We start from the raw sequence: 27,440 nt of genomic DNA, 5'->3' as shown, positions 1-27,440 counted from the left end.
GGCGGCGGGTCGGGCTGGCTGCCGGGACCGAGCGCCGCGCTGGGGCTGCGGGTACTGCCGGCGCGGAGCGGAGCGGCGGGATGAGCCTTGCGGAGTGAGGGCAGCCCCCGCCCGCCCGCCCTCCTGACCGCTCCGCTCCGCTCCTCTCTGCTCCTCTCTGCCCCGCCCGGCTCCGCTCTGGCTTCAGGCCCCTTCTCTCTGCGCTGCGGCGGGCGGAGGCGGCGGAAGGATAAGCCCATGGAGGGGAACCGGGACGAGGCCGAGAAGTGCATCGGGATCGCGCGGGAGGCCTTGGAGGCCGGCAACCGCGACCGCGCCCTCCGCTTCCTCGGCAAGGCCCAGAAGCTCTACCCGACCGAGACGGCCCGAGGTGAAGCCCGGCCCCCTCCCCGCGCCCGGCGCCCCGTCGGCCCTGCCGCCGCCGCCCCTCTGCCCCTCTCCCGCTTGTCCGCTGCCCGGCCCCGACGGGACGAGGGGGGAAGCGGGGCCTGCGGAAGGCGGGGGAGGGGGTGTCTCCTCGCCCCGGGGGGCCGTTCGCCCGCGCGGCGGTGCCCCCGAAGCAGCCCGGGCCGGCGGCTCTGGCGGTGTGCGGAGCCCGGCTGGGAAAAAAGACTGGAGCGATGATGGAAGTGGCCGGGGGGAGCGTTGAGGGCAGGTGGATTTCCACCGTCAGTGCGTGCCGCTGGCGTCAGGCGGTGGGGTGGGGAGGCGATACCTCCCTCCTCGCCGAAGGGGTTCGCTCCGGGCCAGCCCGGCTCCTCGCCTACATTTCGCCCCCGCCCGTTAGCCATCGGTGTTAGCGTAGCCATGCGGACTAGGCTTAGACCCGATTAACAGCAGGGTATCTCAGGCCCCAGGCCGAGACAGACTGGGTTGGCTTCTCTTCTGTCACTGTGAATTACCCCTCTCTTAACAGTTTGCGATAAGAGCTGATGTTCCAGACTGGGCAGTCCCTTCATCCTCTAACTGTGGTTTGGGTGTTCTCGGTTTCATTTCCCTTTTGGTGGTATAGTAGCTACGTAGGAATTGCACACGGGTTTAACTTTCCCAGAGAAAACGGGATAGGTGGCTCCCCCTATGTCTAAAACCGGCTCTTCAGATGCTTCTGTGCTAAAACTTGGAAAATAATTAGCCTCTTTCTAGCAAAAGGTGTTTAGAAATTATTTTGTAAAAGGAACAATAGTCAGGTTTCAGCGTATGCAGAGCTGTTACCTGTCTTGGAGTCTTTCTGTTGCACGGTGTCAGAGGAAATACCTTTGAACGCAGCAGTGACTTGTTGCATTCCTCTGGTTCTCTCTTATGTGGTCTATGCCATGGAAGGAATAGGAAGGACTTCAGTGCTCTGTACTGACTTAAAGGCCTCAGCATTTACCGTCTTTGGAACATGACTTCGGGGTGAAATCCTGACTGGAAGTGTTCTGTACTGTATTTTATTCTGCAGTGAAGCCTTTAAGTCAGGTGAGCGGATTCAGTGAACATTTTCTGGCCTCTCTTAACCCCTGGCTACTTTTTATATGTAAACAATAAGCAAAGGTCTCATCAGTGCTTTTTTATAGTATATATTTTTTGGGGGTGTGTTTCTTTTTCCTCCTGCAAGACAGGATGGATGTTGCTGGCAAATCACCTGAAAGAAGGTAACCATTGCTTTGGATCAAGAACGTGGCACTGTTTATATTCTTGGCATGTTACATACCTCTCTGAAATAAAAACAAGCAGAAGTTTGCCATATTCCCCTCGATTTCCGTGGTTTGAGAAGATGACATGCATGAAAATACTTCTGGTTTGTGGAAGCTGTGTTGGTCTACCAAAGAGAGTGAATAGCTTTGTCTGCTTCACATAGCTTATTACTGTCTTATACCTCCAAGGTAAGAGTTACAGTAGCTTTCAGGGGAAAAAAAAAAAAGGTATCTCCATCTGATTTATGTTTTGAGTGTTTGGGTTGTTTTTTTTCTTTTAAGTAGGACTGCTACTACAAAATCACCATTGTGAAGTATTCAGTGCAAGAAATAGATGGCTAATTAGGCTATCGTCTGTAGGACACTTATTCACTGCAGAAATTAGCAAAGTGTGTCACAAGTGAGGTACAGATCTGGTGAAAAGATGATGGTCTTGTTATGGTAGTGGACTGTAACTTGGGGAATTGTGTACTGAAACTAAATGCTTCACAGAATTTCTCTGTGATGTTAAATAAGTCACTTCACTCTTTCCATTAGTGATGGCTAATTGTTTGTGCTTCATTTTTCAGGTATTCAGCTTGAAACAAGGGCCTGATTTGTGGAACTGGTGGGCAGTTAAAGCTCCATCTGAAGCTAATGAGAATTGCAGATGCCCTAATACCACTGAAAAAAATCAGGCCCTAGGCCTGATTTAAACTAGGTACTTAGAAATTAGGGGACTCTGTAAACTTCTAATACCTCTGTGCTTCAGTTTTCTAGCTGTGGAGGTTGGTAATTCTTTTCAACTCATCTCATTGCCTCCCAAGACAACACCAACTCATTGAATTTTTATCTGTTTTGGTGGGGGGTTTTTTAAGTTTTTGAGGCACTTAAATAGCCCTGTTAGAATGCAGTAAGCTGCAAGGACACAGAATGTCCTTTTTTCAGGACAGGAACTGGAAGGTGTGCAATAAACTAGAACTGGCATTTTACACTGACTAAGAACAAACAACATGACTGATTTGTTATCTCAGTCTCATCTTTTAGATAAATTAAGCAGGGGGGGTCCACTTGGAAAAAATAAATAGTAATTCATTAGATAATTAGAAATGTGTCATAGCACATACTGAAGAGAAGGAAACGGTTAAGGTTTTGTGAGCTCTCTTAGTTCTAACACAAATTCTTATTTTACAGTCATAATGTGTTGGGGTTATATGGTGATAGGACAGTATGGTGCAGCCCCACTTATCACTGTGCTCACTTATTTTCTCTTCAGGTATGTATTAGAAGGTAGTTTGTACCCATTTCTCACTGAAGTAATGGATTCTTCATAGGTGGTATCTTTAGTATCACTTTGAGAACAATTGCCCACCATTTCACAAATGATGTTCTGTCAGTGATAAAAGCAATGAGAATGGTAGCTCTGAATCTTTTACTGATGGGAGCTCCCTCCTCCTGATGTTATAGCTGATTGTAAAAGGACAGAGAGCAGGTTTTAACTATTGTCTCTAAAACAATACTGTGTGTGGTTTGGTTTTGGCAACATTTGCATTTAAAGTGCATTCAGCACTAGTTCAGTCATCAGTGAAGTTTAGTTTGTTAAACAAAGCTTCTGCCTGAAATTCACTGACTGCAGCAGTGCTATTTTAAGGCTTTACTAGTGTGAAATGTAAGGTCAGTGCTTATTTAATGATACTTAGCTAATGACTTCATAGTAGCAGTGTTCATGTTGACGTCACTTGTTAGAAAATTGTTTTACAATTCAGCTGTTCAAAATACTGTTTGATTATGATTTTTGCTAATGATTCATCTTGCAACTGAATGGAAACTAATTGCTTGTCTGGAAAAGATTTGTAAGAGTGGATTTAAAGACGACAAAAGACAAGATCTCCTTTTCAAACTTAGGTGCCATTCTGTTTGGAGCTGAAGGCGGAAAATTACGTTAAGGGCAACTTTATTTTTCAGTGCTTCTTAAGATTTTCTTGCACTATTCCTGATGCTGCCTTTAAAGACAAACTTTTCAGGAGTATGCGAGCTTAGTTTTTTAGGCTGTTGCATTAGTACGAATTCTGAATTAAACAGTTCTTCCATTAGTGAAAGTGTGGGTCATGTTCAATGCATAATGGAATCAAATGCGGTGCAAGGATCTTTCATTCAGCAGCAGGTAACAGTACACACGAGAGAGCCTTCAGACACATTTGGAGATAAGATTCGTTGTCTTACCTGCTAACAAAATAAGTATTTGGTTCCTTGTATGTCCAGTTTTAGAATATCTAGATGCACAGTGAAAGTTTTCTTTAATACCCTCTTAGTACTACAGTTCTAACAGCCAGTTTTACCACCAGCAGTTCATGGAAGAATCAAAGTTGTTTCTGAATATCTGAACTGTATCTTTTATTTGAAGAAAACAGTGGCCCCAGACCCTTTGTAGAGTTTTCTTTTTCAACATAGAACAATAGCATGTTTGTATATGTTGTGTCTTGCTATTTTTTTTTTTCCTTCGCAAGTGTCCTGCATTGTCTTCTCAGCAATGCAGCTTCATTATGGGGATGGGAGGTCTGAGAAGGTGATTAGGAAGGAGTAATGTTGAAAGTACAGTGCAGCTAAACCAATTAATGAAAAAACTTACCAGCTAAACTTGCTGTGAAGAGACACTGGGCGTTACAAATGCCAGCTGTTGTGTATACCTGCGTTTCTACCATTATTGCTACCACTGATTTTGCACAAGCAAAAATTAGTGCAGGGATGGGGAATTTCTAGAGCAATACCAATATAAAGGCAGGATTTGCAAAACTGTTGAGTAAGCATTATTTCTAGAGAGTAAGTCAGGGTCACATGTTTGATAGAATCCCACATGATACCATTATTAAATATCAAATGTCACAGGATAGAAAAAGAATAATTTTGTTTTCTGTTATCACTCGTCTGGAGCACATTTGGACTGAAAATGCTTCATTCTGAGGGCACTGTCTATTCAAATCTCTATTCTTGATTAGTTCTTAGCCTGCAGACACAGTCACCTCATTGGAGTTGTTATTACTTCATTTACCTCAGAACTTTAAATGCCATAATGGATGATATTAGGATAAATTATTGCAAATATTTGTTTATGTGCTTCAGTTATAATCCACAATGCAACTATAGCTCTCCTGTTTTCAAGAACCTCATTTCATTTGTAGTGAAAACATCCCGTCAGTATACAGCTCGGCATCTAAATCATAGAATCATCTAGGTTGGAAAGGACCTTTAAGATCATTGAGTCCAACCGTTAAGTGTTAGTCATTTCATTATTTGTGTGGTAAAAAGCCTGATCTGATGAACTGATGAGTCTTGCTGAGGCAGGCACGAGTGCAGAACTGGCACTGAAGTCAGCTGACTTTCTTGTTCAGGCTGAGTGTAGCTATTCATCTGCAGTACTTCACACTGCTGTGGCCAGTGGGTAATATGTGAATTAATAAGTAAAACCAAATACTGGAGAGTTTTAAGAAGCAGATCTTGGGGAAGTGGTTGTAGCTCCGTTTTTTTTTTCCCCTGTGCTTCTGTGATGTGTAGGATCCCAGTTTTCTGCTGCTCTAAGAGAGACCATGCTAGTTGGAGAAATTTTAAAATTATATTTAGGAGAAAATCCTTCAGGATTCTTCTCACTAGCTTCTAGAAGCTATAATGTGCTTTCACAGTGAGTGGGGCATTTTTCTTTTATGCAGATATTAACTCTCAGTTGTTTATGTAACAAATTTGGCCTGTGTAGTTTGCTATCTTGCTCTAAAGGAATCTCTTTTCAGGAAGGATAGACTATTTAATAATCTTTGATCTACATTATGCTTTGTGTGCAGTCCCTTAAGTTATTATGGTTCTGTTTCTGATTTGTTGTTAATACAGATACCCCCAAAATACAGGCTTATATCCAGAAAGCAAAAGAAGACTTGGTGTCTGATGACTTATTAGAACTGCTAAATTTGAGATCTATTGGAGCATGGAAGGAAAGAGGGTTTCAAAATCTAGCAAAAGTGTGCTGGTTTTCAAGGTTCAGGTCTCGAGAGTTGGGTGTAGTGGGCTGGTCCCGATTTATTTGTGACATTTTAACAGTAGTTTGAATTTCAGCTGGTATTACCTGGAAGGGGTATAGAGCATCAGTTTGTGTTGTAGCACTGAAATGTGCTGGAGATGGGCTTGGTCTCTGTATGGAATAATCTGCAGGTTCTTTAGAGTGTTAGGTTAGTTCCTCTTTTTGATTTACAGTTGCTTATTCAGGCATTCTGGTGTTTTCACCCCAAAGCATGGGTTCAGTGCCTGTAAAAAGCATCTAGAAATGAAGGACCTGGACAAATTCTCTCCTGTATTAAATTACCTTGGCAAAAGTGGCGGGGAGTTCAGTCACTAATTTTGAAATGCTTTTCCATAGTTTTGCCACAAAAAGGAGTTGCCAGACTGGCTTCAGAAACATTTGTGGTATAAAGTGGTGATCAATAAGGAAGGAGAATGTAGCATCTAGTCTTTTATAATGTGGTGCTCCCATTTAAGATACTTGAGAGGCCCGACTTACTTGCTAATGTCTATAATGATACTATGATATACTGTTGTTTTATAGTTTTGTTGGAAGCTATAATGAAGAATGGAAGTACTGCTGGGGGAGGCGCTTACTGCCGAAAACCAACCAGTAGCAATGATCAAAGTAAGCCCAATAGCACAAAGGAGAGCAATGCATCTGCTGCAGGTGAAAGTGGAAAAGGCTACACCAAAGACCAAATGGAAGGAGTATTCAGGTATGGCCTTGCTTAAATACGTCACTGCTTTTTGTTCTGTGTATTCTGTACTTGTGCTTTCAGCTCTAGCATCTAAAGAAGCAACAGAAAATTCAAGGTTAGCTGAGAGGGGTTAGTTGTACTGAACTGTGACTAAAAGGAAGAGGAGAGTTTTGCTGTGTTTAATCACAGTATGAGATGCTGTCACTTTCTGTGAGAAAGATGATACTCTTTTTAAACCATCAAGGTTACTTTATGTGGAAACAATGCTCAAAACAGGTAGATCTCATAGTAGATAGAGGAGGTGATGAAAATTCTATAGTACAACTTGCAGGACAGTGTTTCTATTCTTAAATATTTTTGTACTCAAGATATATTCTCACTCCTGAAGTTTATTTTCAAGCTAATCTTGCTGTACAGACTGGTCTTAGACCAGTGTTAAAACTGTTTTGTTCCAGAAGTACAGGTATCTGAGAAGCACTGAAGCACATAGTTGCATAATAAACTCTTTCTGGACTTCGTGTAGCATGATAGTATTAAGATGGGATGACACTAGGAAAGGGGGTTGTGCAAAAAGAAACAAAGATCAATAAAAATGTCCTTTTGAGGCGAGTAACGCTTAAGTCAGGTTATAATTACACACTTGTTGACTGTAGGAGTGAGAAAAACATTGTTTAATATGTGCTCTGATTTCTGCTAAAGAAATATGGATACATCCACTCTAAAATTACACACCTCAAAAACCCACCTGTATTTTCAGATAAGCCTAGCCCAGGTATTTTCGAAGGAGCTCGAATAAGAGAAATCAAGGGGCCCTTGTTTCCTAGTTTGTGTAGATTGGATGAACTGTTGCTCAAAACAGAAATCTGTGTGTGATTGTTTTTTGGTTTTGGGTTGGGTTTTTTTTTTTGGTGTGTGTGTGAAATGTAGGTTGCTGTTGATATTATCTGTTCAGCTGTGCTAACAGTGAGGAAAAAGTATCTTTTCTTTGTTGATACAGCAGCTCTGCATTCAGGCAGGTAGACAGCAGCATCTTTGGCATGGTTATCCTCTTGGTGTTGCTATTTAGTAGCACTTTTCATTTACCATCATCTCTGCTTAATTACTGTTACTGCCTTCATGACACATCTAAAGTAGAACCTGAATAAGCGTGTACATTTTTGGCCACCTTGAAGTATTAGCTGTTAAAATGAACGTAAAATGTGTGTGTGCATGCACACGTGCATGAGACAAAATATCCAGAAAAAAGTCCTCTGTAAAATGAGTCTTAGATCAAATTAAGACATGTAGCACATTCTCAGAAAGCTGCTACAAGGAAGGCTGTATTACTGCCAGTATTCACTCACCCGTGACGTGCCATTCTGAGCTGCAGTCTGCTTTGACATCAGGCTCCCTGTGAGTTCTTTTTGTTTGTTTGTTTGTTTTACCAGAAAGAATGTTGCCTACTTTGTCTTGAGTAGAATAATGTTGTAGAGCCAACTTTTCTCCCTGGCATGCTTTCATGGTATTGGATATTGCTTGCTTGAAGGGATTCACTAGATATCAGTTAAAATTTATGCAGTTTGTTGAGATCAGAACCAGCCTTAGGGGTATTCATGGAAGTTGTACGTTGAGGATAATCTTGGTGCAGCGCTGCTTCTTAGTACCTATTTCAACAATCTGTTTTATGCATATTAAATTTTGGTTTTTAAAACCTACCCGGATCTTTGCAAATAAGTAATTGTAATAGCTTGCAGAACAATTCATGTTTGTTTGTTTGTAAAAAATCAGCTGTTAAAAGAGTAACTTGACCTTAGCTTGAATGATGCTACTTCAGTGTAGTAGTTTATAAACCTTTGGAGAGAGACTGAATTTTGGTTTAGATGTGCAGTGATCAACAGAACAAGTCTCCAGTTCTTGTTGGAAGTTTTGAAAAGTTTGTCATGTTGTCAGTTGGTGACATCAGCACACCACTTAGAAAATTTGTGGTTAAGAATTAAAAAATGTGTGTGCCTTGCCAAGAAGAACAGGATTAGCCTACAACAGTAGGCTAAAACTTAATGGAAAAATACAACACATTCAATGACGATAGCTAAAGGAAAGTTCATGTTTAGACCACAGTGAGAATGAGCTTTCTGGTTGGAAACATGACAGGCTGCATATGTTATTGCTTCTGTCAGGGCCCAGACTTTTCCAATTAAATGAAACGTGCCCCTCTGGGGAGGGTATTCTTTGGAGGGTAGAGCTTGTCACCACTATATGCTTCTGCCATACCACAGTGGAATGGTTTTCAGACCTTTGAATTGGTTAAAGAAATGCTGTGTGAAAAGAGGTGGTTTTAAATAGTGTTTCATGCTGGATTTCTAAATTTTTTTCTTCCTGTAAGGAAACTTTTAGGTAACAAAGTAGCAAAAGCTTCAATTTTTAATAAATTCTGAATCTTGCCATGAATTTGACTCTGCCAAACTGATTTTTTAATATGCTTATGACTTGAAAGGTGGTCGTTATCCTCAAGTACTCTTCTCTCTAGGAGTTTTTGCTTCTGTGTTAGCAAATGAATGTAGACTGAGAGAAAGCATTCCTGATTTAACTACACATGATATTTCCAATGCTTTTGTTATAAGCTCTAGTGAACTGTTGAACAGGGGGACTGACTGAGCTCTCTTGAGTTGGATCACTGATTAGTGTTCCTGGAGTGTTCCAGCTGTATTGAACTTTCTTGTGACAGTAGATGTAAGAAGCATAGTGAAAACATGCTTGGAGCAGTATAACTAATTTAACTGCATTAGTTTTCATCAGGGTTACTCCAGTAATGTGAATAGGTATGAGTACAAACAAGCACCTCTCTGCTGGTTTTATTTTTTCCACATACACAGGGGACACTGATCACTAGCAAGCTACCGTAACACTTCTGTAGAGCATTACATGAGCTTGCAAACATGTTGCTCGACAGGGAGAAGCATAAGATGCAGTATCTTTCCACTGATTGCATAAGCACTGGGTGATGCTCTGTTCTTTGTGGGAACAGTGCTCACTATTTCAGCATGACAGTTTGAAGCTTGAGATATTCAAAAGCACTTTGTTACTTTTGAATTGAAATGCTTTGAAAATACCATCTGTAGTACATGTACCTTTTTCTTAATGATGCTTATCTTGTCATTGAGGGCTGGATCAAGTTGCCTTAACGCTTCAGGTGACCTGCATATCAGAGATATTGACAGGAGACTAGTAGAAATATGTTAGGACCCACAGTAGACTTATGTCTTTTTAGAGCAAGTGCCCTAGAAGTCTCTAGGCAATTGAAAACTGTCTGAGCAATGTCAGCTTAAGATAAACGCATGAGAATCGTGTGGATGACAAAAAAGAGAGAATTTGCTTTTGGATTCTGTGGTCTTGCTTTAAAGAAATTCTTTCACTGTTTGATGTCGGTTATTGGTATTTTTTTGCTGCAATAGAGAAATTAAACATTTGTGTAAGAAAAAAATTTAAACCTTTTTTTCTTCTAGTTCACTAAAAACAACTGAAGAAGTGCTGATCAGGATTACCATTATCAAAGAGTTCTTAATTACTTTCAAAGAAATTCCGTTCATCATATCTGCCTAATCATACCAAGTGTACAGACCTTTTGGAAAGGTTTTATGGACTAGTGTAAAATTAAAAAAAAAAGATCATGTGTCTGCTTTGTGTTAATCTTTCACGTTTCTTTTTATGCTGTGAAATTTGTATTACCTGTTGTCTACTACATGATTTTAAAAAAAAAAGTTTTGGAGATAGGTCATACAACTTTATACAGGCTCCCTTCAAATGATCTTAAAATTCGTATGGTGTCTGATGTCTTTTTTTTTTTTTTTTTTTGTAAATAAGCCATACCATATGTTCCATATTATCTTTTTGACCTCTGAAGGATAACTGCCATGATTAGTAGTATGCTAAAGTTGGGTTGCTGCCTTGTGAAAACTGTGGTGGAATACTGCTTTTCCTGCCCTGCCAGTGCATGCCCCTTGGAAGAGAGCACAATAATGAAATTTTGTATTTGGATCTTTGAGCTAGAACCAAAATAAACCAATAGAGGCATGAGTTCTGTAGGAATCTTGCAAGGCAGGATTAAAAGTCATCCAGTAGTGGTTGAGAATGATCAGCGACTTGATTTGAATTCATGGAATGAATCAAAAAATTGCCCTTACACGTTTCATGGATCAAACTAGAAGGAATGTAAGTTGTCTGACTTTTTCCAGGCCTTCTGCTGAGACTTGTGCGAATTCAGCAAAAAGAGATATATCATTACTTTTTTAACATGGGGTCAAGAAGATAATTAACTGAAAGTGGAATAATAAGAGCAATCAACATGTGCTAAAGTGGAAAAAAAAAAAAACAAAGCAAAGAAATCAGGGCATGCCTTTAATTAGGCTGCTAGAACTACTGTGAACTGTTGAAATATCCAGCTGAATGGTTGAAAAAGTTGAGTCACAGAGCCTATCATGGAAAAGTGGCACAGAAGATATGGTGGACTTTGTTAGAAAGCTTCTGCCTTTAATCTGCACTTTTTATAGCTAAAATAAAAGCTTAAACAAAATCTGGAGAAAAGTATGCTGATGTAAACACAGCCTTGAATATTTCATGTAATACAGGAGAAACTAACTGACAGGTACATCCAAGAGCAAGGTACTAAGACAAGCACCCTAATGTGTTCTTGAATCTGTCAGTAAACCAGAGATCTGAAACTTCTGGTGTATTCATTTCAGAAACTAGGGGTATGCTGGTACTAGGTTGAGTTCGTTGACAATACTGTGACCTTCTATTCCCAATCTAGAGCACTTCTTGCAGACCACACTTATGTCATCCAAACTGTGACTGGCACATTCTCAATTCAGCTGCAAGGTGCCATTTGCATCAGGCCCTCTGGCATCATTGGAAACTTGACCTATGTAGAAATCGGTCTGCATTTTACTGTGCTTTTCTGATCAGCTCTGGGATCAAAAGTCAGTGTAGTTTCTTGCTCAGTTCTTTGTTGCTAACATTCACATTGCTGCTCACTCTGCTGCTCAGTTCAAATTACCATGGGGAGCCATAATTGTGGCTCCTATTGCAAGCTTTTGGAGATTGAGGTCGAATTATTTGTCTTTTGAGTTGTCCCTGTGCATGTAGACAGACCCTCTGAATTACCTAGTCATACTCAAAGCTTCATGATTATGGATCACTACAGGTATTTGATACAGAAATGGAAGCATCTCTGATAGGTTTTGTTAACCTGATAAAAGCTGTTCATGCTGCCCTAATCTGAATTGTAGATTTGAAAAGTGAAACAAGAAGCACAGCAGTAGGATCACATCATTTTGTAGTCACAGGAGAACTGGTGGTGGTAGCCCCAGAGTTTCTGCAGGTGAGAGCAGACATTTCAGGACCTGAAGGGCTTCCTTTGCCTTCAGCCATCTGAGCACAGAGGGGAGCCCAGTGTCAGGCAGAATTGGCTGTTGGTGCAGTTTGAAGCTGGTTGACCAGTTCTACTGCAGGTGGCTTGTCAGCTGCAAGCTGGGATGGTGGAGCTTTGCAAGTCATGATGAGATACCTCTGTCAACAGATTGTGGATGAATGTAGGCCATCGCTTGCCCTCAGAGTGTTTGAGAAGTCTATTCTCTAAAAGACACATATTATTTCAGGAACATCCAGCAATGTGCACTCCTAAAACAGCCAGCAAATCTGTTAACAAAGGACAGTGCTGGCAGGGGACTAACAATTCAGCAAGGACAGTAATTACCTAAACAACAGAAATAATTTGATAGTAATTCAGATACAGAAGTGATCCAACCAAAAAACACAAAAAGCAATTAAAAAAAACCTAAACCCCAAACAAATTAACATTGAAAGCACCAAATTTTAAATAAGACAGAAATAAACAATGAAAAACTCTCAATTCAATACCAAAGAGGCAGTCCATAAGCAAGTGATATATAAATTGCAATTTTAAAAAGAAACATCTATATAGAGTTTACATATGCAAGAAAATTGTCACTAGAGACTAAAGTGCCTTAAGTGTAGCAAAACCAACCAAACAACAATTTGAAATGCATCTTTCAGAAAGTTAGTTGTTCATGCTGAGAGTGCTGCAGGACAGGGGTTTCAGATGTGGTTAAAAGCCATAAGTAGCATCAGTGATCGGTCTTTTCCAAAACCACTGGCTTTACTCTTATTTTTTCCCAGCTTCTGCTGGCCAGTGTTGTGTGGCCTGCAATAGGAGACAAGTGGGAAGGGGATGGTTCCTTCTGTCCATCTGCCCTCCCGTGACAAATCTCCACAGGACAGTTGAAGGCTCCAGATGAAGGATTCAGGCAGAGTGAGGATTGTCAGGCATCAGTCCAGTAGAGACAAGGGGTAAGGAATATGTCCCAAAAGGCCTGCTTCTGCTGAGGGACAAGGATCAGGTTGGCCATGGCTTCCAACAGCTCCCAGCAAGCTGGAGAGAAATTTCTCATCAGGACGGTGGCAGTTTGGGGGAAGAGGACTTAAGAGTTGGAGAGTCTCTGTGCAAAGCCCATGATCCCCACCTCTTTAAGGTGGAGGAGGGATGTGGTATGTCAGGCCCTGGTGGGGTGGGCTGTGTACTCCCAGCAGGGAGAAGCCTGGTGATTGCACAGCGTGTGTATGACCTGAGGATCCAGTGGATTGTCCTGGTGATCCTGTACAGTTTGTCCTGCTATAAACGGATTTATGAGGTTGAGTTTGTGATGGATTACAGTGTTGCCTCTCAGGAGTGCACTACAAACACTGATAATTGTGTTTAATTGGAAAGCACCTAATCATCTTTGCGTGTCCCATCGTCCCCAGTGCAAAGCTGCTGCAGTACAAGTTTTGGTGTAAAACTCACATGACTTTGCTGAGGGGGGTAAAACTGGGCCTGTTTTTCTCCCCTCAGGGTAATCCCTGTAATGATTGCCCTGGATTGTGCTCAGTAAGGGACCTCTGGCAGAAGTCACTAACTCCCTCCCTGGGATTAACTAGATGCTAGCTACTCACAGTCCAGATGCTTTTTGCCTTGAACTGGCAAAGCAGTGGTATAAAACTGTTGTGTAATGGCAGGGTGTAGCAACGGCTTCATAGCACAAGCTCATTGCTGAGAATTCCAGACTTAGGTATGGTTTTTGGCCCCTGTGCATTTGTACAATCATTTAATGTATTTTAGCTTTAAAGCTTGATCTGCCTAATCCAAAGTCGTGCTAAAATCTGCAAAATTGCCATATGTATACGCATATTCCACACGATTCTCCATGAAGGCACATGCAGCAGTGCTCCTCAGGCTATCCAGCGGAGTACTTGCAGCCTATGTTTGCTGCTGAGGTTTGGAAGAGCCAGCACTGACTTGGTTGAGATCTGAAGATCACAGTGGGCTGAACAGTGAACAGGGGTTATGTAGCTCAGCATTGATCCCGTGCAGTAGACAGGAGGGCAGTGTGAATAATCTGGAGGATCACTTACAAGTCTGTTTCAGGCAGTGTTGCTGTGAGGGTGGCCATCCTGACAAGAACACCAAGGGACAATAAAAGTCAGGGGTGGCTGTCACAAATTCACAAATGCTTCTTTGTTTGGGACTGGCCATTTAGCCTAAGGTCAGGGTATGAGGGTGATCTAAGATGTGCTTGAAACAGTAAATTGTAGCTTCATACAAAATCAGGAGTGTTGGAATAGAGATGCTTGTGTATTTGTAGACTTCGTTTAACAAAGCAATCACCAGCAAAGACTTGCTAAGATAAAATAGAAATGTGCTATACCTTGGCTGAACAGTTGTTTCTTGGTAAATAACAATAGCTCATTTGTGGTCCAGGCTCAGGATAGCTGTTGCATGGAGGGTGACTGCTTTCACCCCCTTGGAGGGCAAGTGCTATATGACCTACAAGGCTGGTTTCTCCCTGCTCTGTCTCATCAAGAAGTAGCTCTGGTTTGATGCACTGGTTCTAAGCAGGTTGTGGTGTCGGAAGCTGGTGGGTCACATGCTGACCTGAAGGTCTTCTGATTGATACTCACCACTCCTGCTTTTCCCGTGAGGGTTGCCCACTGTGGGACTTTCACTGGTTGTGAATGGGAGGAAACTGCAGTGAGTTTTTTGGGGTTAGAAGAACATGTTGGCATTTCTTGCGTTCTTCTTTTTTTGAATACTGAATTACTGAAGACCTTAGATTGGATGCTGAAACAGCAATTTCTTGAAATAAAAGCTTAATTTGATACTGTTACACTTTTAAATAAACCTATCTGTTCTTGATAGAGTTCATAAGTAATCCAGGTGTTAAAGCTAAGGATGAAGGGATCTGTACACTACCAAAATTTTTTCTTGTACAAATTAACACACAAAAGTTTCCAGTGCTCGTGCTGAATAACAGAGGAACCTTATAGCAATATTTGGTGTCAGTAGCATATACCATGCTCTCAGTGTATTTTCTTTCCATTCTTTCTTGATGATGGATTCACCATGTTCTTTTTAGTTAGCTTTATCAGCTTCCTAACTGGAGCTTATTAAATGTTACTTCAATATTATGAGCTATATTTATTTCACAGGATGTTTGTGTTGGCAGTTGCCTGCATGCATTCAATTCAGTGCCCTTGTGAGCATTACACCAAGACTTCCATAAAAGCTTGTGTTATTTGAACACAGGAAAAAGGATCCCTCAAATGAATCTTGATTTGATCAATCTGTGAACGATGAAGGACTACACACGATGGTATGGTTGTACTTCAGATGCTAGCATTCCCTTAATTACAGGGTACCCATTCTTCTTTCATGAAAATGCCAAAGGCTTGCTTACCCTCTGTTTGTTTCCACTTGGCTGCCCTATGTATATCATCTTTGCAACACTAAACCCATATTTCCATAGAAATCTGTGCATTTAAGAGAATGAGGACACAGTTGCAAGTGTGTGAAGAGACTCACACAAAGCTTTTAAAGTATTTGTGGATGTAATTTCTATTTCTTGCTCAAACCAGCCCTTTTCTTTTCATATGCACCAAATGTCAGTGTGCCTCATTTCTGCGGTACAAGTTTGTGATTCAGCCTTATTTTTCTAAGTTTCCGAACTTGGTTTGATTTTAAGGTGTATTTATTGGTTTGGTCAGTTTTTCCTGCCCACATAGAATTAATGTTCTCTCTGTCCTCTGTAACTGCTCTTTCTCTCTTCTGGATATTATAAAGCGTACCAAATCATTACATCATTTCCAGATTTTGCTTTTCCTGTCTGGGTGAGACAGCCTACAGGAGGAGTATTTCTGAGTTTTCAGCATTTTAAAAAAATGCTACATTGAACATATGAGATGAACTGAATCTGTAATTGCTGGATCTGTTACTGTTTCTTTGAATTAAACACTTACAGAAGGTTTGTTAAGATCCAGGTGCATTCCCAGCAGCAGAGGTATTCTCACATGCCTTATTTCCCTGAAAAGTGAGTGCTTGAATGATGTTATGACTTGGCTTTTGTTTGGAGAAAGGGAGGTATTGTTTGTTTTGTCTTATATCATGCATACCAAAGTGCATTTCTGTTGAGAGTCAAAACAGGCCTTCCTACCCACTAGCTCTGTGAAGTAAATTTGGTATCTTCATTTTAACAGTAATATTCATATAATTGGGGATAAGGAGATGCTACAGTAATTGCAAACTGAAACCTTTTCTTATAACTGTAGTAGTTCAGTAGTAGTAGTAGTAAAATAAATGCACGTAGTAAGTAATTTTGAGTACAGTAGTTTACTGTGCTCAATAGTGAGTTATGAAAAATGACATTCTTTGTTTCTAGAGTGGATTTTTTTTTTATATGTTATATTGAAAGCAAGAGATGTATTGCATCAGTGCAATGTATTACCTCATTTGCAGCTGTGTTCTAACGTACTATTTTTGCATCTTTTGTTTACAACATTTACTTCATTTTCTTTTGCAGTATAAAAAAATGTAAAAACTATTACGAAGTCCTTGGGGTGTCAAAGGATGCAGGTGAAGAAGACCTAAAGAAGGCTTATAGAAAACTAGCTTTAAAATTCCACCCAGACAAAAACCATGCACCTGGAGCAACAGAGGCTTTTAAAAGTAAAATACCATTTTTACTTAAAATTTCTTTTATGATTAAACTTTGTCAGATTAAAAGAAATTCATCTTGTCTTTCTGGTCACTTGTCTTTTTACAGAATTATCAGTATGGTGTTCTCTAGCTAATATTAAACCGACACTTTTATTCAAGAACATATTTGACCTTTATTATCTTAACATATACCTAGAAGTATAAATAATGTGGACTTTTGCAGTAGGGTTTGGTTTCAGAGGATTGACGGTAACTTTTGGGTACAGGGAGTGAATACGCAATCTGTGAAACCCAGTTGCACTTTTTTACTGTTGTTGACTTAATGTAGTCAATTGAATCTTACTGTCTTGAATCTTTACTATACTTGAGCTTGGAAAAAAACAAAGTGATACTTTGGATTTTTTTACTGAATCACATGCCATGCTAAGTTACCTTTTCCTTATAATTCCTCGTATTTGCGTAGTTTTACAACATTTTCCACACAAAAACACTTGGGTTCAAACATGGCCTTATTATTAGTGGCTTTTGACCATTTCTTAGGTAAAATTAACAGTCTGACTTGACCTGATCTAAGGCTGCCAAGCTTAGCCCTGCACAAGGGAAATTGTTAAGGAGAAGCTTTTTAAAGAAAAATTGCACTTTCCTCTCAGAAACAGATGAAGAAAAACGTGAAGCTGTAAGAAATGATCATGCATAAGTAAACCATCTGATTGCGGTACATCTTTTTCATTTTTGTCTGGTGTGAGGTTCACATGCAGACATTTGAAAAATCAATTGGATAAAACTCTTAACTTGGGGGAGGGAAAAAAAGAAAAAAAAAAAGTCCTGAGCAAGACTTCTGATGCAGAATTTAAGGGGTAATTATAATAATATATTAATAATTCCAGATGAAAAGTAGATAGAACATAGCAGGACAGTTGATTGCTAATGATTATGTTAACACAGCTATGTGATGCCTTTAGCTAAAAGAGATATTATTCTTATAAAATTGTCTTCAGCCCTATGAATAAAATAATTCTTCCTTGTTAATAGCATTTAAAATAATCTTTAAAATGTTAGAAATCAGTTTATTATTTAATCTTTTATTTAACATCAACACTTTGTACAAGTTTGATTTCTTCAGCTTAATTTCACTTTCTGGTTCTTAACTAGATGAGTAAATGAAAAGAGAAATCTTGACTAAAAATTATTTAATGACATCTAGCATTTTTCTTGCATTGAAATTGTAATCTTTTTGTATGGCTGAGTAAATTTATGATTTAGTTTGCCTTTAAAAGTGTCTGATGAGTTTCTAACATTCAGCTGAGAAAAGGAGTTTTATAATAATAGCTATTATTTCATTAAATGCTTTATTTTAAGGAAAGGTCACATTAGAAAACAGAATTGAGTTTGATGTTAGGCAAGGTACTTAGATCTTGAGCTGCCTAGTAATAATTTAGCAGTCTCCCTGAGGTTATATTTTAGATTAAAAAGTTTGTGCAAATATAATCACTTCTAATCTCTCGGAATCTCTTTTACCAATTTCATAAAAAAAAATCTTTCCTTTGAAAGTTTTGAGCAGTTTTCTTAATTTTTTATGTCTTTTTTTAAAATTATATTTGAATCACATCTGTTCCAAATAATCAAAAGCAAATAACAAATAGTCAAAAAAGATTGCTGACCATACCATGACAGTATGGTGTCTTCATTTTAAGTGCAGTCACCTGAATTATGTCTCTCTACGTTCTTAATTGTTGGGAAAATCTAAATTTTTACTACCATTTTTATCCTCATGCTGAGTAACAGAGGAACCTTGTAGCAATATTTGGTGCCAGTAGTGCATTCATGCTCTCAGTGCAAATCGCCAGGCTTCGTTTCTTTGGGTTTTCTCCTCCACTTAAAGGAATTACTAATGATTATTTCTAAGGGCATCTTAAAAGGCACATAGCTAAGACTCATTAACTTCCTTTAGATTGGATAATGTTGAAAACATTAATTATGCAAAGCCATAGTCTAATTTGCCTGTGTTGAGGTTATAGTGTTGCACCTTTCGCGAACTTTTGATGACTGATGGCTTTCTGACACTGAAAAGCATAATCACTGTGCCTTGTGTTGGTTGGCTGCAAAAGAAGCCTTTTGTTGGAGAAGCCTGGAGGAGAGAGGAGAAAGGAAAGCAGAAAGGGTTTAATGAAGATACAACTGAGTGAAGGTTGTTCCATCGAGTGCCAACAGAAATTTTCCTTTAGTCTGCAAGAGCTGTATGCCTGTGCACAGCAACTAGGGTTAAAGCTTGTAAAGTCAGCAGAGCTTGTGTTTTTTCACACTGATTCTTTCCATGCTCACCTAATTCAGTTTTCCCTTTCTACTGTCAAAATTGAAGTTGTTCATTTGTGATAATGTAGTGTGAACAGGGACAACCATCTAGGCCAGGCACTCCAAAGATTGAGGTCATATTGAGAACCTTAGGAACATGCATGTTCCTGTCATGCACACATGTTGTACTCTTAATGTTATGTCATGCAAAACTTTGCGTTATTAATGTAATCCATAAAATATCTTAAGAAGCATATAGAAAAATACGTTCATGCTCTTTTACAATAAAGTTGATGCATTCAGAGAAGTTGCCACTTATCAAATGAAACCAAAGAAAACCTACCAAGTCTACGATGTTTTTAAGCTAGGCTGCTAGAGTAAACTGAACTTTGCAATTACTCAGCTTCAAAGCTTTCATTGTAATGCGTGATGCCTTTTTTGTAATTGCAGTGAGAGAGACCATTTCCACAGGTGTAGGTGTTCCCCTGGAAAAAGAAAAAAAGCTCTCCTGACTTCTGCCTAGTTTAACAAGATAAAAAGCCTTGAATAGTGTTGGTGGGAAACTTTGTGGAAGCTGTGCTAAGAAAAGTAGAGATGGTTCTGGACATTGTTCTACTGTAGTTGATGTGTAACATACAGTAAAGGACATCATTTGCTGCCTATTACTGACTTTGAAATTGCAATTTTCGTGCTGGAATAGCTCTTATCTTTCATTTATGGAAGTTGTCTTTTATTTCTTGCTTCAGAAATCGGAAATGCATATGCTGTGTTGAGTAATCCAGAAAAACGAAAGCAGTATGACCTTACAGGCAGTGAAGAGCAAACATGCAATCACCCTAGCAACGGTAGATTCAACTTCCGTAGAGGTTGTGAGGCAGATATTACTCCAGAGGATCTGTTCAACATGTTTTTTGGAGGGGCCTTTCCAACAGGTATTTGTTTACATCAGTAATCATCAGGATACAGTGGTACTGCCCAGAGCGGCATTAGAGTTTGTGACATTGTAAAAGAGTAAAATTACTCCAACCTGCCTCCGACCCCAACTCTTTAATCTGCATCACAGTTTATTTTTCCCCTAAATCTTGCTAAATCCCCCAAATGTGAGTTCAGTTCTTTGGGGTTACTATGGTGATTCTGTGGTACATGAAATAACAAATCAGTTGTCTTAGAGCTTAAAATATTTATTTTAAACAACTTTGAAATTGTAAGATATCTTAAAGTTATGTATCATTGTGCAGTAAAGTTAAATGCTTAGTTGTTGCTTCTGTATTGACCCCTAAATAGTTGGGTTTTTTACATGATTTAAACATGGATATTTCTTTCCTTAGGTAGCGTACATTCATTTTCTAATGGTCGTGCTGGCTACAGTCACCCTAATCAGCACCGTCAGAGTGGACATGAGAGGGAGGAAGAGAGGGGTGATGTATGTTTAAGCATCATTGACTTTATGGATTGTGAAATTTGGTGGTAGTCACTTTCACTAATGTGATTGTACAGGAGCTCTGTACTGTAGAGATGGATTTGTACTTGCCAGTTACATATTTTAAAACTTTGGCAGTAGTAGTCTTACTGATTGGTAAATAGACATGCAAATTTGAGAAGATCATAGCTTGGTTTTATACATCTATTGTTGTATGTCACTATTCTACTAGTGACCGGTAGTATTAGCCTAAATATGTCACTCATTCTGGTCACTAATCCTTGTCTACATTTAAAAATTGATTTGGGCAGAGGTAAGAATTGAACTTAAGGCTCAATATTCATCTATATGAATTATATATAGTCCTGTATAATTACATATCACTGTATAGATGAGAACAAATCATGGCATACAGTGTAACTGGATCCATTCATTTGTAAATGAATGTAAATGAATCCATTCATTATCCATCCATAATTGCTTGTGGCTATATGCTAACCCACAGACTCTTGCAGCTTGAGCACGCTATGCATACTGTATATGCATTGGAAAGTTAAGATAACACCACGGTGTTTGCAGGTTTGTACTTAGAGTTTTCCTAGCCGCTTTAGCAGAAAGTCACGCTTAGCATTAAATCTTGTCAGATTTACCTGTTTACTTGATGCTGTTTTATGAAATACCTCAATCTGTTTTCTTCCTTAGGGAGGTTTCTCTATGTTCATTCAGCTGATGCCTATTATTGTGTTGATCCTTGTCTCTTTGTTGAGCCAGTTGATGGTATCTAACCCTCCTTATGCCTTATACCCAAGATCGTAAGTAATGCTCACTTACATTAGCTTAAAACAGAGGGGAGGGTATTGTAATCACCCTCTCCCACTTAGAAGCATTTTAGAGAGCCTTCCATTAGTTGGTCCTTGATTTCCCACAGTGAGGAAAGGGAAGGAAGGTGTAGACGAAGCAGAACAAAACTTGGAAATTGGGTACTAAGAACATGCTGTGAGAATGTAATGGAGGAAAGAGGTCAGCAATACCTGGAGTTTTGGAGGTCTTCTAATACAAGACAGTGGGTCCATGCAATGTAACATCTTGCAAAGGTGTTTGCAGCTCCAACATACTTAATCGAATCCTGAAACCTGTTAAGGCATTATATTTAGGGGTCATCTGTGCTTGTAGCAAGTAATGTACTTGAAAGCAACTTTCTCATCCTTATTTAAGTTTTGAACTAGATGAGGGCTGGGGAAATTCTCTGCTTCATTCTACATGATGGTAAAATAGTTTATCTTCATTTTCTTGCGAAGAATTCTACTTGTGAAACTTACCTGTTTTGTACAGCAGGATATATAAACCTTTTTTCCTTGAAGGAAATAAATAACTTCAATCAAGCATGCAGCTAGCTAGTAGACTTAGCCCACTCACAACTGTTTTAAAGGTCCTTAGTTCCTTGCAGAGCTCTCAGCCCCACAATAGAAAGGTTTATTTTCTCCTCTCTTATTTTTCAGAGTTCTTTATTTCCTGCGTGTGTTTTTCCCTTCTGCAGCTAAGCTGTTGTGATGCTTATAAGCACTTCTCTGCCAGAATGTTTGCGCCCAATCTTTGGTTTTTAATCTGCAGAACGCCAGCAGGAAATGCATTTGTCAGGGCTGACAGAAAACACTTTAGAATGGAGATGCCTGTACTGGGTTGCTACAGAATAGTGACCTGTTTTTCTTTCTGTTGAGTTTTAATGTAATTTTCTACTACCAAAGCTTATATTTGCCTAAAGAGGTATGAAACAAGTGTCTTAATAAAGTGGGGGGTTTTTTGAGATCAAGGGTTTAAGCATCAGAAGTTTAATGTTCAGGTAAATGTAGTAATTTTATTCACTGGAAGATTATACAGCCATTCATTTCATTACTTGTCTTGAAATGGCAAATTCAGTAAGGCGCTGTTCTTCTGTAATAGCAAAATTTTTAAAAGTGTATTTTGGTGTAAAAAAAAATCAAAAAAATACCTAGTATCCCTCTTCTCTTTTTTGCAGAAGTACAGGGCAAACCATAAAAATGCAGACAGAAAACTTGCATGTTGTTTATTATGTCAACAAGGACTTTAGAAATGAATACAAAGGAGTGTCACTACAGAAGGTGGAAAAGAGTGTGGAAGAGGATTATGTGTCCAACATTCGTAATAACTGTTGGAAGGAGAGGCAACAAAGTAAGTTTGGTAATACATGTAATTTCATGAAAGCATGCATTACTATGAAAAAAGATTGCCTCAGGCAAGAACTAAGTGCTTTTATTATTAAAATAGCTGAATGAGAAAAGCAAGTGTAAGGTTCTGTAGTGACTTCTAAAAGTGTCCCCAGCATCAATTTCTGTGTTTTACTCAGTGACCTAACAATCATCTGCAAATCTGCAATTTTTATCTGTGACCATTTCTCAGAAAATTAAAGACTACAGTGAATTGATAATGAGAAAAAAATTGCTCTAAGTTAAGGATGAAAGCTAAGAAATCTCTTCCACATTATTTTATCATGGCAATATCTCATTTCCGTAGGTGCTTTTATATAAATAAATAAACCAAAAGCTTACATAGATGTTTCCAGAGAAGGAAGAAAATAATCTGCCTCAGACCACAGTACATACAAACACTGCTTTTCCAGGTGACCAAGGACATGCAGCATGTCCTGTAAAACATCATAAGCTGTAAATCATTGCTTAATCTTTTGCCAGTGCTGAATATTTTTTCTCCCTGGACTTGGTACCTTGGCTATATCAGACCTTAAAAACAGGGGGTTTTTTTTAGCTTACTCTCTATTTTTCCAATCTAATTTAATATTATACAAGGAGCTATTTTCTTTAAGAAGCCTAGAATTTAACGTTAAAGCATAAGAATACTGAATAGCATCAGCCATCTCCAAATCTTCATCAGTTTGAACCCGTTACTCTATTATCCATGACCATTTCATCAGCCTTTCATGCTCTGTGAGAACAGCACTGCTGAAATGACATCAGTGTTGAAACTTCTCAGCTGGCAAACTTCAGTAATAGCTTACTGGAGAAATAATTTGTTCATGAACTGTCAGTAAACTGACCAGAAGCAAACAGAGTGCTCTTCTTTGAGTGAAATCATGTGTTCCTGCACAGCTTTACTCTCTGCAGCCCAGTGATGCCAAGCCTTTCAGCTGAGATGGCCCCTTAGTTTCTCTCACTTGTAAAAGACAGCCCAGCATCACAGCTAGTCAAATGTCTGAACAGGACTGCAGGGATTTATTACAGTTGGCCTGTATGTATACAAATACAAATGGCATTGCCGATGTATAGCAGGCCCAATGCTTCCTGGAGGCTTTATGCTCCTTATTTGTGAGTACACGTTGCTTATGCACAAGTAAATCACTACAGTTTTAGAGATTGCCCACAGGAAAGACCTGTGGGCAGAAAACTGTGCTGATGGGTCATATGTATGCAAGAAAAACACCAGTGCTTTGGGGGAAGACTTTCAGATTGTTGCTCAGACTACTAGATTTGATCAGAATGTTTTTTTTCCAGGTTTTTCAAACACAGGAAATCATGAGAGAACTTCTGGTTATAATTCATAAGCAAATATCAAAAACTTTTGTATTTTTCCAAGTAGATTTTTCTTTGATCTTGAAATGTTTGAATATGTTCACTCTTTGGGAAATGAATACTTAATTTTTCATCTGCAAGTGGTTGCTAGATGAATGATCGGTAATCTTATAATAAAATAGTTTAGAAAAATGAGAGGTGGTTGTTAACAAAAATTTAAAGACGAGATATAATCCAGCACAGTAAAAAGAGGACATATTATTTGTACATTTTTTCAACAGAGTGTAGATCTGGAAGGATAGTTTGCTTTTATTGACTTAGACATTACACGTAGATTTACTAGCATGTTATATTTGTGCTTCCTGTAATGTATTTACTGTCTAAATATCTTTGAAATGGTATAGTTGCTATGCAATTTCCACCTGGGGAGGGAAAGAGGAGAAAGAATACCTTTCCCATTTTTCAGCATTTATTCTTGACATGCTTACTTTTTAAGCATGAAGAGAGTCCTGGACAATGCAGAGGCCCATGCTTCTGTATGTACATGTTTACTGGGGAAAATGTGATGACTACAGAAACATACGACCCTAGTATAAAGAAGGAAAATAACCTGAAGGTGGTGACTGTCATGTTGTTTGCTATTTGCAATTTATCAGGCTGTGAAAACTACCCAAATTGATTTTGAGTAAGCGGCCTAATAGAATTTCTCTATTTATAGAAATAGCTGATTTTGTGGTTTTACGAATTTAAAATACCTGTTGTGTGTTCTATCTCCTTGACAGTTAAAATCTTTCCAGCGTTGATTGACATTTAAGAATGCCTTGCTAATCCATTTTGAGTTGAAGGGATGAAAAAGATTTTATAGAATTAAAATGCTCAGCAATGTCAAGCTATTGAACACCAGTATAAAACAGAGAGCTCTTTTATTAATACCTCTGAACACTGGCACTCTGAAGCAGCATCAGTTGAAGTAATGGGCTTCACCTTCAGAATGGATTTTTGGGCACAGACAAGACACTGGAGCTGTCAGTTATGTGCAGGATCATTGAGTGTGGTCTATATTTGTATTGTTTAATGAAGTCTGATGGAAGTAGTACGGGATTTTTGTTTGGTATTTTTTAATCGGGTACTGCTGTATGAAATATGAGGGTGCTGTAAGACTGTTAGAACTTTCCCTGCTCAAAAAGATGAAATGCTTGTGAAGATCCAGCAAAGGGAAACTGTAGCAGTACTCTTTAGGTGGTGTCTGTGGGTAATTAGAATGAACAGAAGGAAAAATGGGTGAGGATTAAATCTGAGGTGTTTTGTACATCTCTGAGAAGGAAGGTATGATGTGCAAAGTATTCCGGTTTTAACCTGAAAAATCTTTTCTCTTTTTTCCTTAAAGAAACAGACTTACTTTATGTAGCAAAAGTATATCGAGATGACCGTCTCCGAAAGAAAGCAGACTCCATGCCCATGGACAACTGCAAAGAACTAGAACGGCTGACCAGCCTCTATCGAGGAGGATGAACTACAGTTATACACATTCATCTTTACGTATGCCGTTATCTCTCTTGTAAATTAAGAAGAGATTTAGTTTCACCATGAATGCTGGAAAAGAGGGGTGGATGTAAAACTCTACTGTGTAGCTGTTTCCAGAAACCTTATGCTGAAATATCATTTAATGGCTTCTTTACCTACTGTGAAATATAGGTAACTTTAATTGTCTAGATTTTACTTCAAAGCTTCTGTGAATTCTTTCAGCAGAGAGAATAACTCAGAAAGGATGCTATACTTGTAGAGACTTAGTCATAGTGGTTCTCCTCTAACATATTTGCCATGTAAATATCTGTGGAAAGAACACTTTGTGTATATACGAGTTAAATGACTTTCTATTTAAAAATCTCAGAAATTTAGTTCCATACAACATTTTGTCTCACCGATGGAATAAATAGTATGATTACATCACTCTTATTCAGATGTCAAGTGTGTGGAGTTTAAACAAGAATTTTTAATATTTTATCTCTATGTAAAATCTTCTAGGTTTACCAGCTTAGAGGAACTTGGTATTTTTAAATATAATGGCATATATTCCTAAATATCTGTTGGGGTATATTGATCTTGTGTAGAGTAGCAGTTAGCTGTTGTAGTTTTTTAGCATTTCTAAGCAATGCTGAGAAAACAAAGAACTACACTAATCTCTTTTCAAAGTAAACATTTGCAAATGCTGTACAGACCATTATAAGCATTGCTTTTAGTACTTGAAACAGTTTACAGCAACTCTACCATTTGGTATTCCAGTAGTAGTAAGTCCATGCGTATGGTTAACATGCATCCTTCCTTAATTTTCACTGGAAAGGTAGAGGAAAACATGCAATAGTAAGATCTTAAAGCTAAAGGGGAAAAAAAAGGCAACCTAATTTTTTTTCCTGGCAGGCTTCCATTTTCTTGCTATTTTTTATTTCAAGCTAGGTCCCAACAGTGATTCCTCAATGGGCACCACAAGTGGAACAGGGAAATATTGCTAAGGACAAGCTATGTGCCTTTCAACACTTTTGCCAACTATTTAAATGCTTTGCTACTTTGCAGTATGTTCCTATGGTCAGAGCCGTATCACTTGTCCCAGGGCAGAAGGGGTAGAGCATGCATTTTTCTGGACCAGAATGTCGCTGGACTGTACTTTCTAGAAATGAGCAAATGTACTGTTCAGCTCCTACATTCAAGGTCATGTAACTCAGTGGCCTGGAGGTGGAAACCATATGTAGCCACACCTGCTGATGCAAAGAGGTGTTTTGAAGCAGCTAAGTACAATGTACTTAAAAGTTTATCAAAAGTGGGTTGAAAATGTTTTTAGGTTCAGTAGCTGATGTTTTTACATTTTAACAGTGCTATGCAGAAGAATGTTTCCTGTATTTGAGAATGCCAGGCGTGTCATAATAAGGGCAGTATTTTCTGTTTGAGAAAACATTTATCTTTGAACAATGCTATCAGTTTATGTGGAGCCAAATTCTCCTCCTAAATTGAATGTTTAAATACTTGACTGACTTCATTGGATTCATTCTGATCTAGAGCAGGATTTGACTTTAGAGATACATTAAATGCTATTGCTCTAAGTGACCCAGAAATCATTTTGCATATGTACCTTTTCTAAACTGTCCCACTGGAAGTGTCCTCTGTTGAACTGGTGTAACATGAGAGAGACTAGCTGCAGGCTTTTAACTAAGCAGCTGAACCAGCATTCAAGGTGGACATCAAAGCCTGAGTCACAAAGCAGAACTAAAAGCTGATGAAACAAAAAAACCCAAACAGGGTTGCTGTACTGGATGTCCTTACTAAGATTATAGGAAAAGTGTGCAGAAGTAATGGAAAGGCACCCAAATGTTGGAAGTTTGCAACAGAAATTATGGAGAAAACGTGATTCCCTAGATTTTGTAACTGTCCAGAATGTATTGTAATTATACTAATGAAAACAAACTATCAAAGTACATATTGGTACTCCTGTGTCTTCTTAATAGAAGAAAAATGTTCCAAAGGCTTTAACAAGTACTCGGGCCTTCCCATTCACAAATGAGTCTGAGCTTGCAGGTGATCTTTTAGTTAAGAGGAAAAAGGACATATAACGGATTTATCAAATATGAGAACAGTGAAGTCAGAGCGAAGAGATGATCTTAGCAAAGCTGCTTATAATAATCAGATGGGTTACGTCTGCCCTGCAGTTACTTCTGCTGCAGCTGAGAAGCAGGTAAATGGACGTATGTTGAGCTGTGTTAGGTTGGTTAG

The 27,440-nt window shown here is 39.0% G+C and overlaps 1 protein-coding gene across 7 annotated transcripts; it reads left to right on the top strand.

Annotated features, from left to right (window-relative positions):
- On the top strand, window positions 1–27,145 carry DNAJB14 (DnaJ heat shock protein family (Hsp40) member B14). 7 transcript variants are annotated; one of them, XM_074866811.1, is made up of 10 exons: window positions 234–370; window positions 2,246–2,376; window positions 2,850–2,931; window positions 6,244–6,418; window positions 16,288–16,433; window positions 19,463–19,648; window positions 20,045–20,139; window positions 20,839–20,948; window positions 22,154–22,326; window positions 25,066–27,145. In XM_074866811.1, exons 3-10 carry the CDS (start codon window positions 2,886–2,888, stop codon window positions 25,188–25,190), a joined length of 1,056 nt encoding a protein of 351 aa, XP_074722912.1. In that variant the 5' UTR covers window positions 234–370; window positions 2,246–2,376; window positions 2,850–2,885; the 3' UTR covers window positions 25,191–27,145. The 7 variants fall into 7 exon arrangements, 6 of the variants coding, with proteins under 6 accessions (XP_074722915.1, XP_074722910.1, XP_074722912.1 ...); XM_074866810.1 differs by lacking the exon at window positions 234–370 and adding an exon at window positions 1,732–1,865; XM_074866813.1 differs by lacking the exon at window positions 2,850–2,931.
- Window positions 27,146–27,440: the final 295 nt, after the last annotated feature.

This window comes from Strix uralensis, chromosome 4, assembly GCF_047716275.1.
Source record: "Strix uralensis isolate ZFMK-TIS-50842 chromosome 4, bStrUra1, whole genome shotgun sequence".
In the NCBI taxonomy this organism is placed as follows: Eukaryota; Metazoa; Chordata; class Aves; order Strigiformes; family Strigidae; genus Strix; species Strix uralensis.
This window is presented reverse-complemented; position numbering and strand designations above follow the sequence as displayed.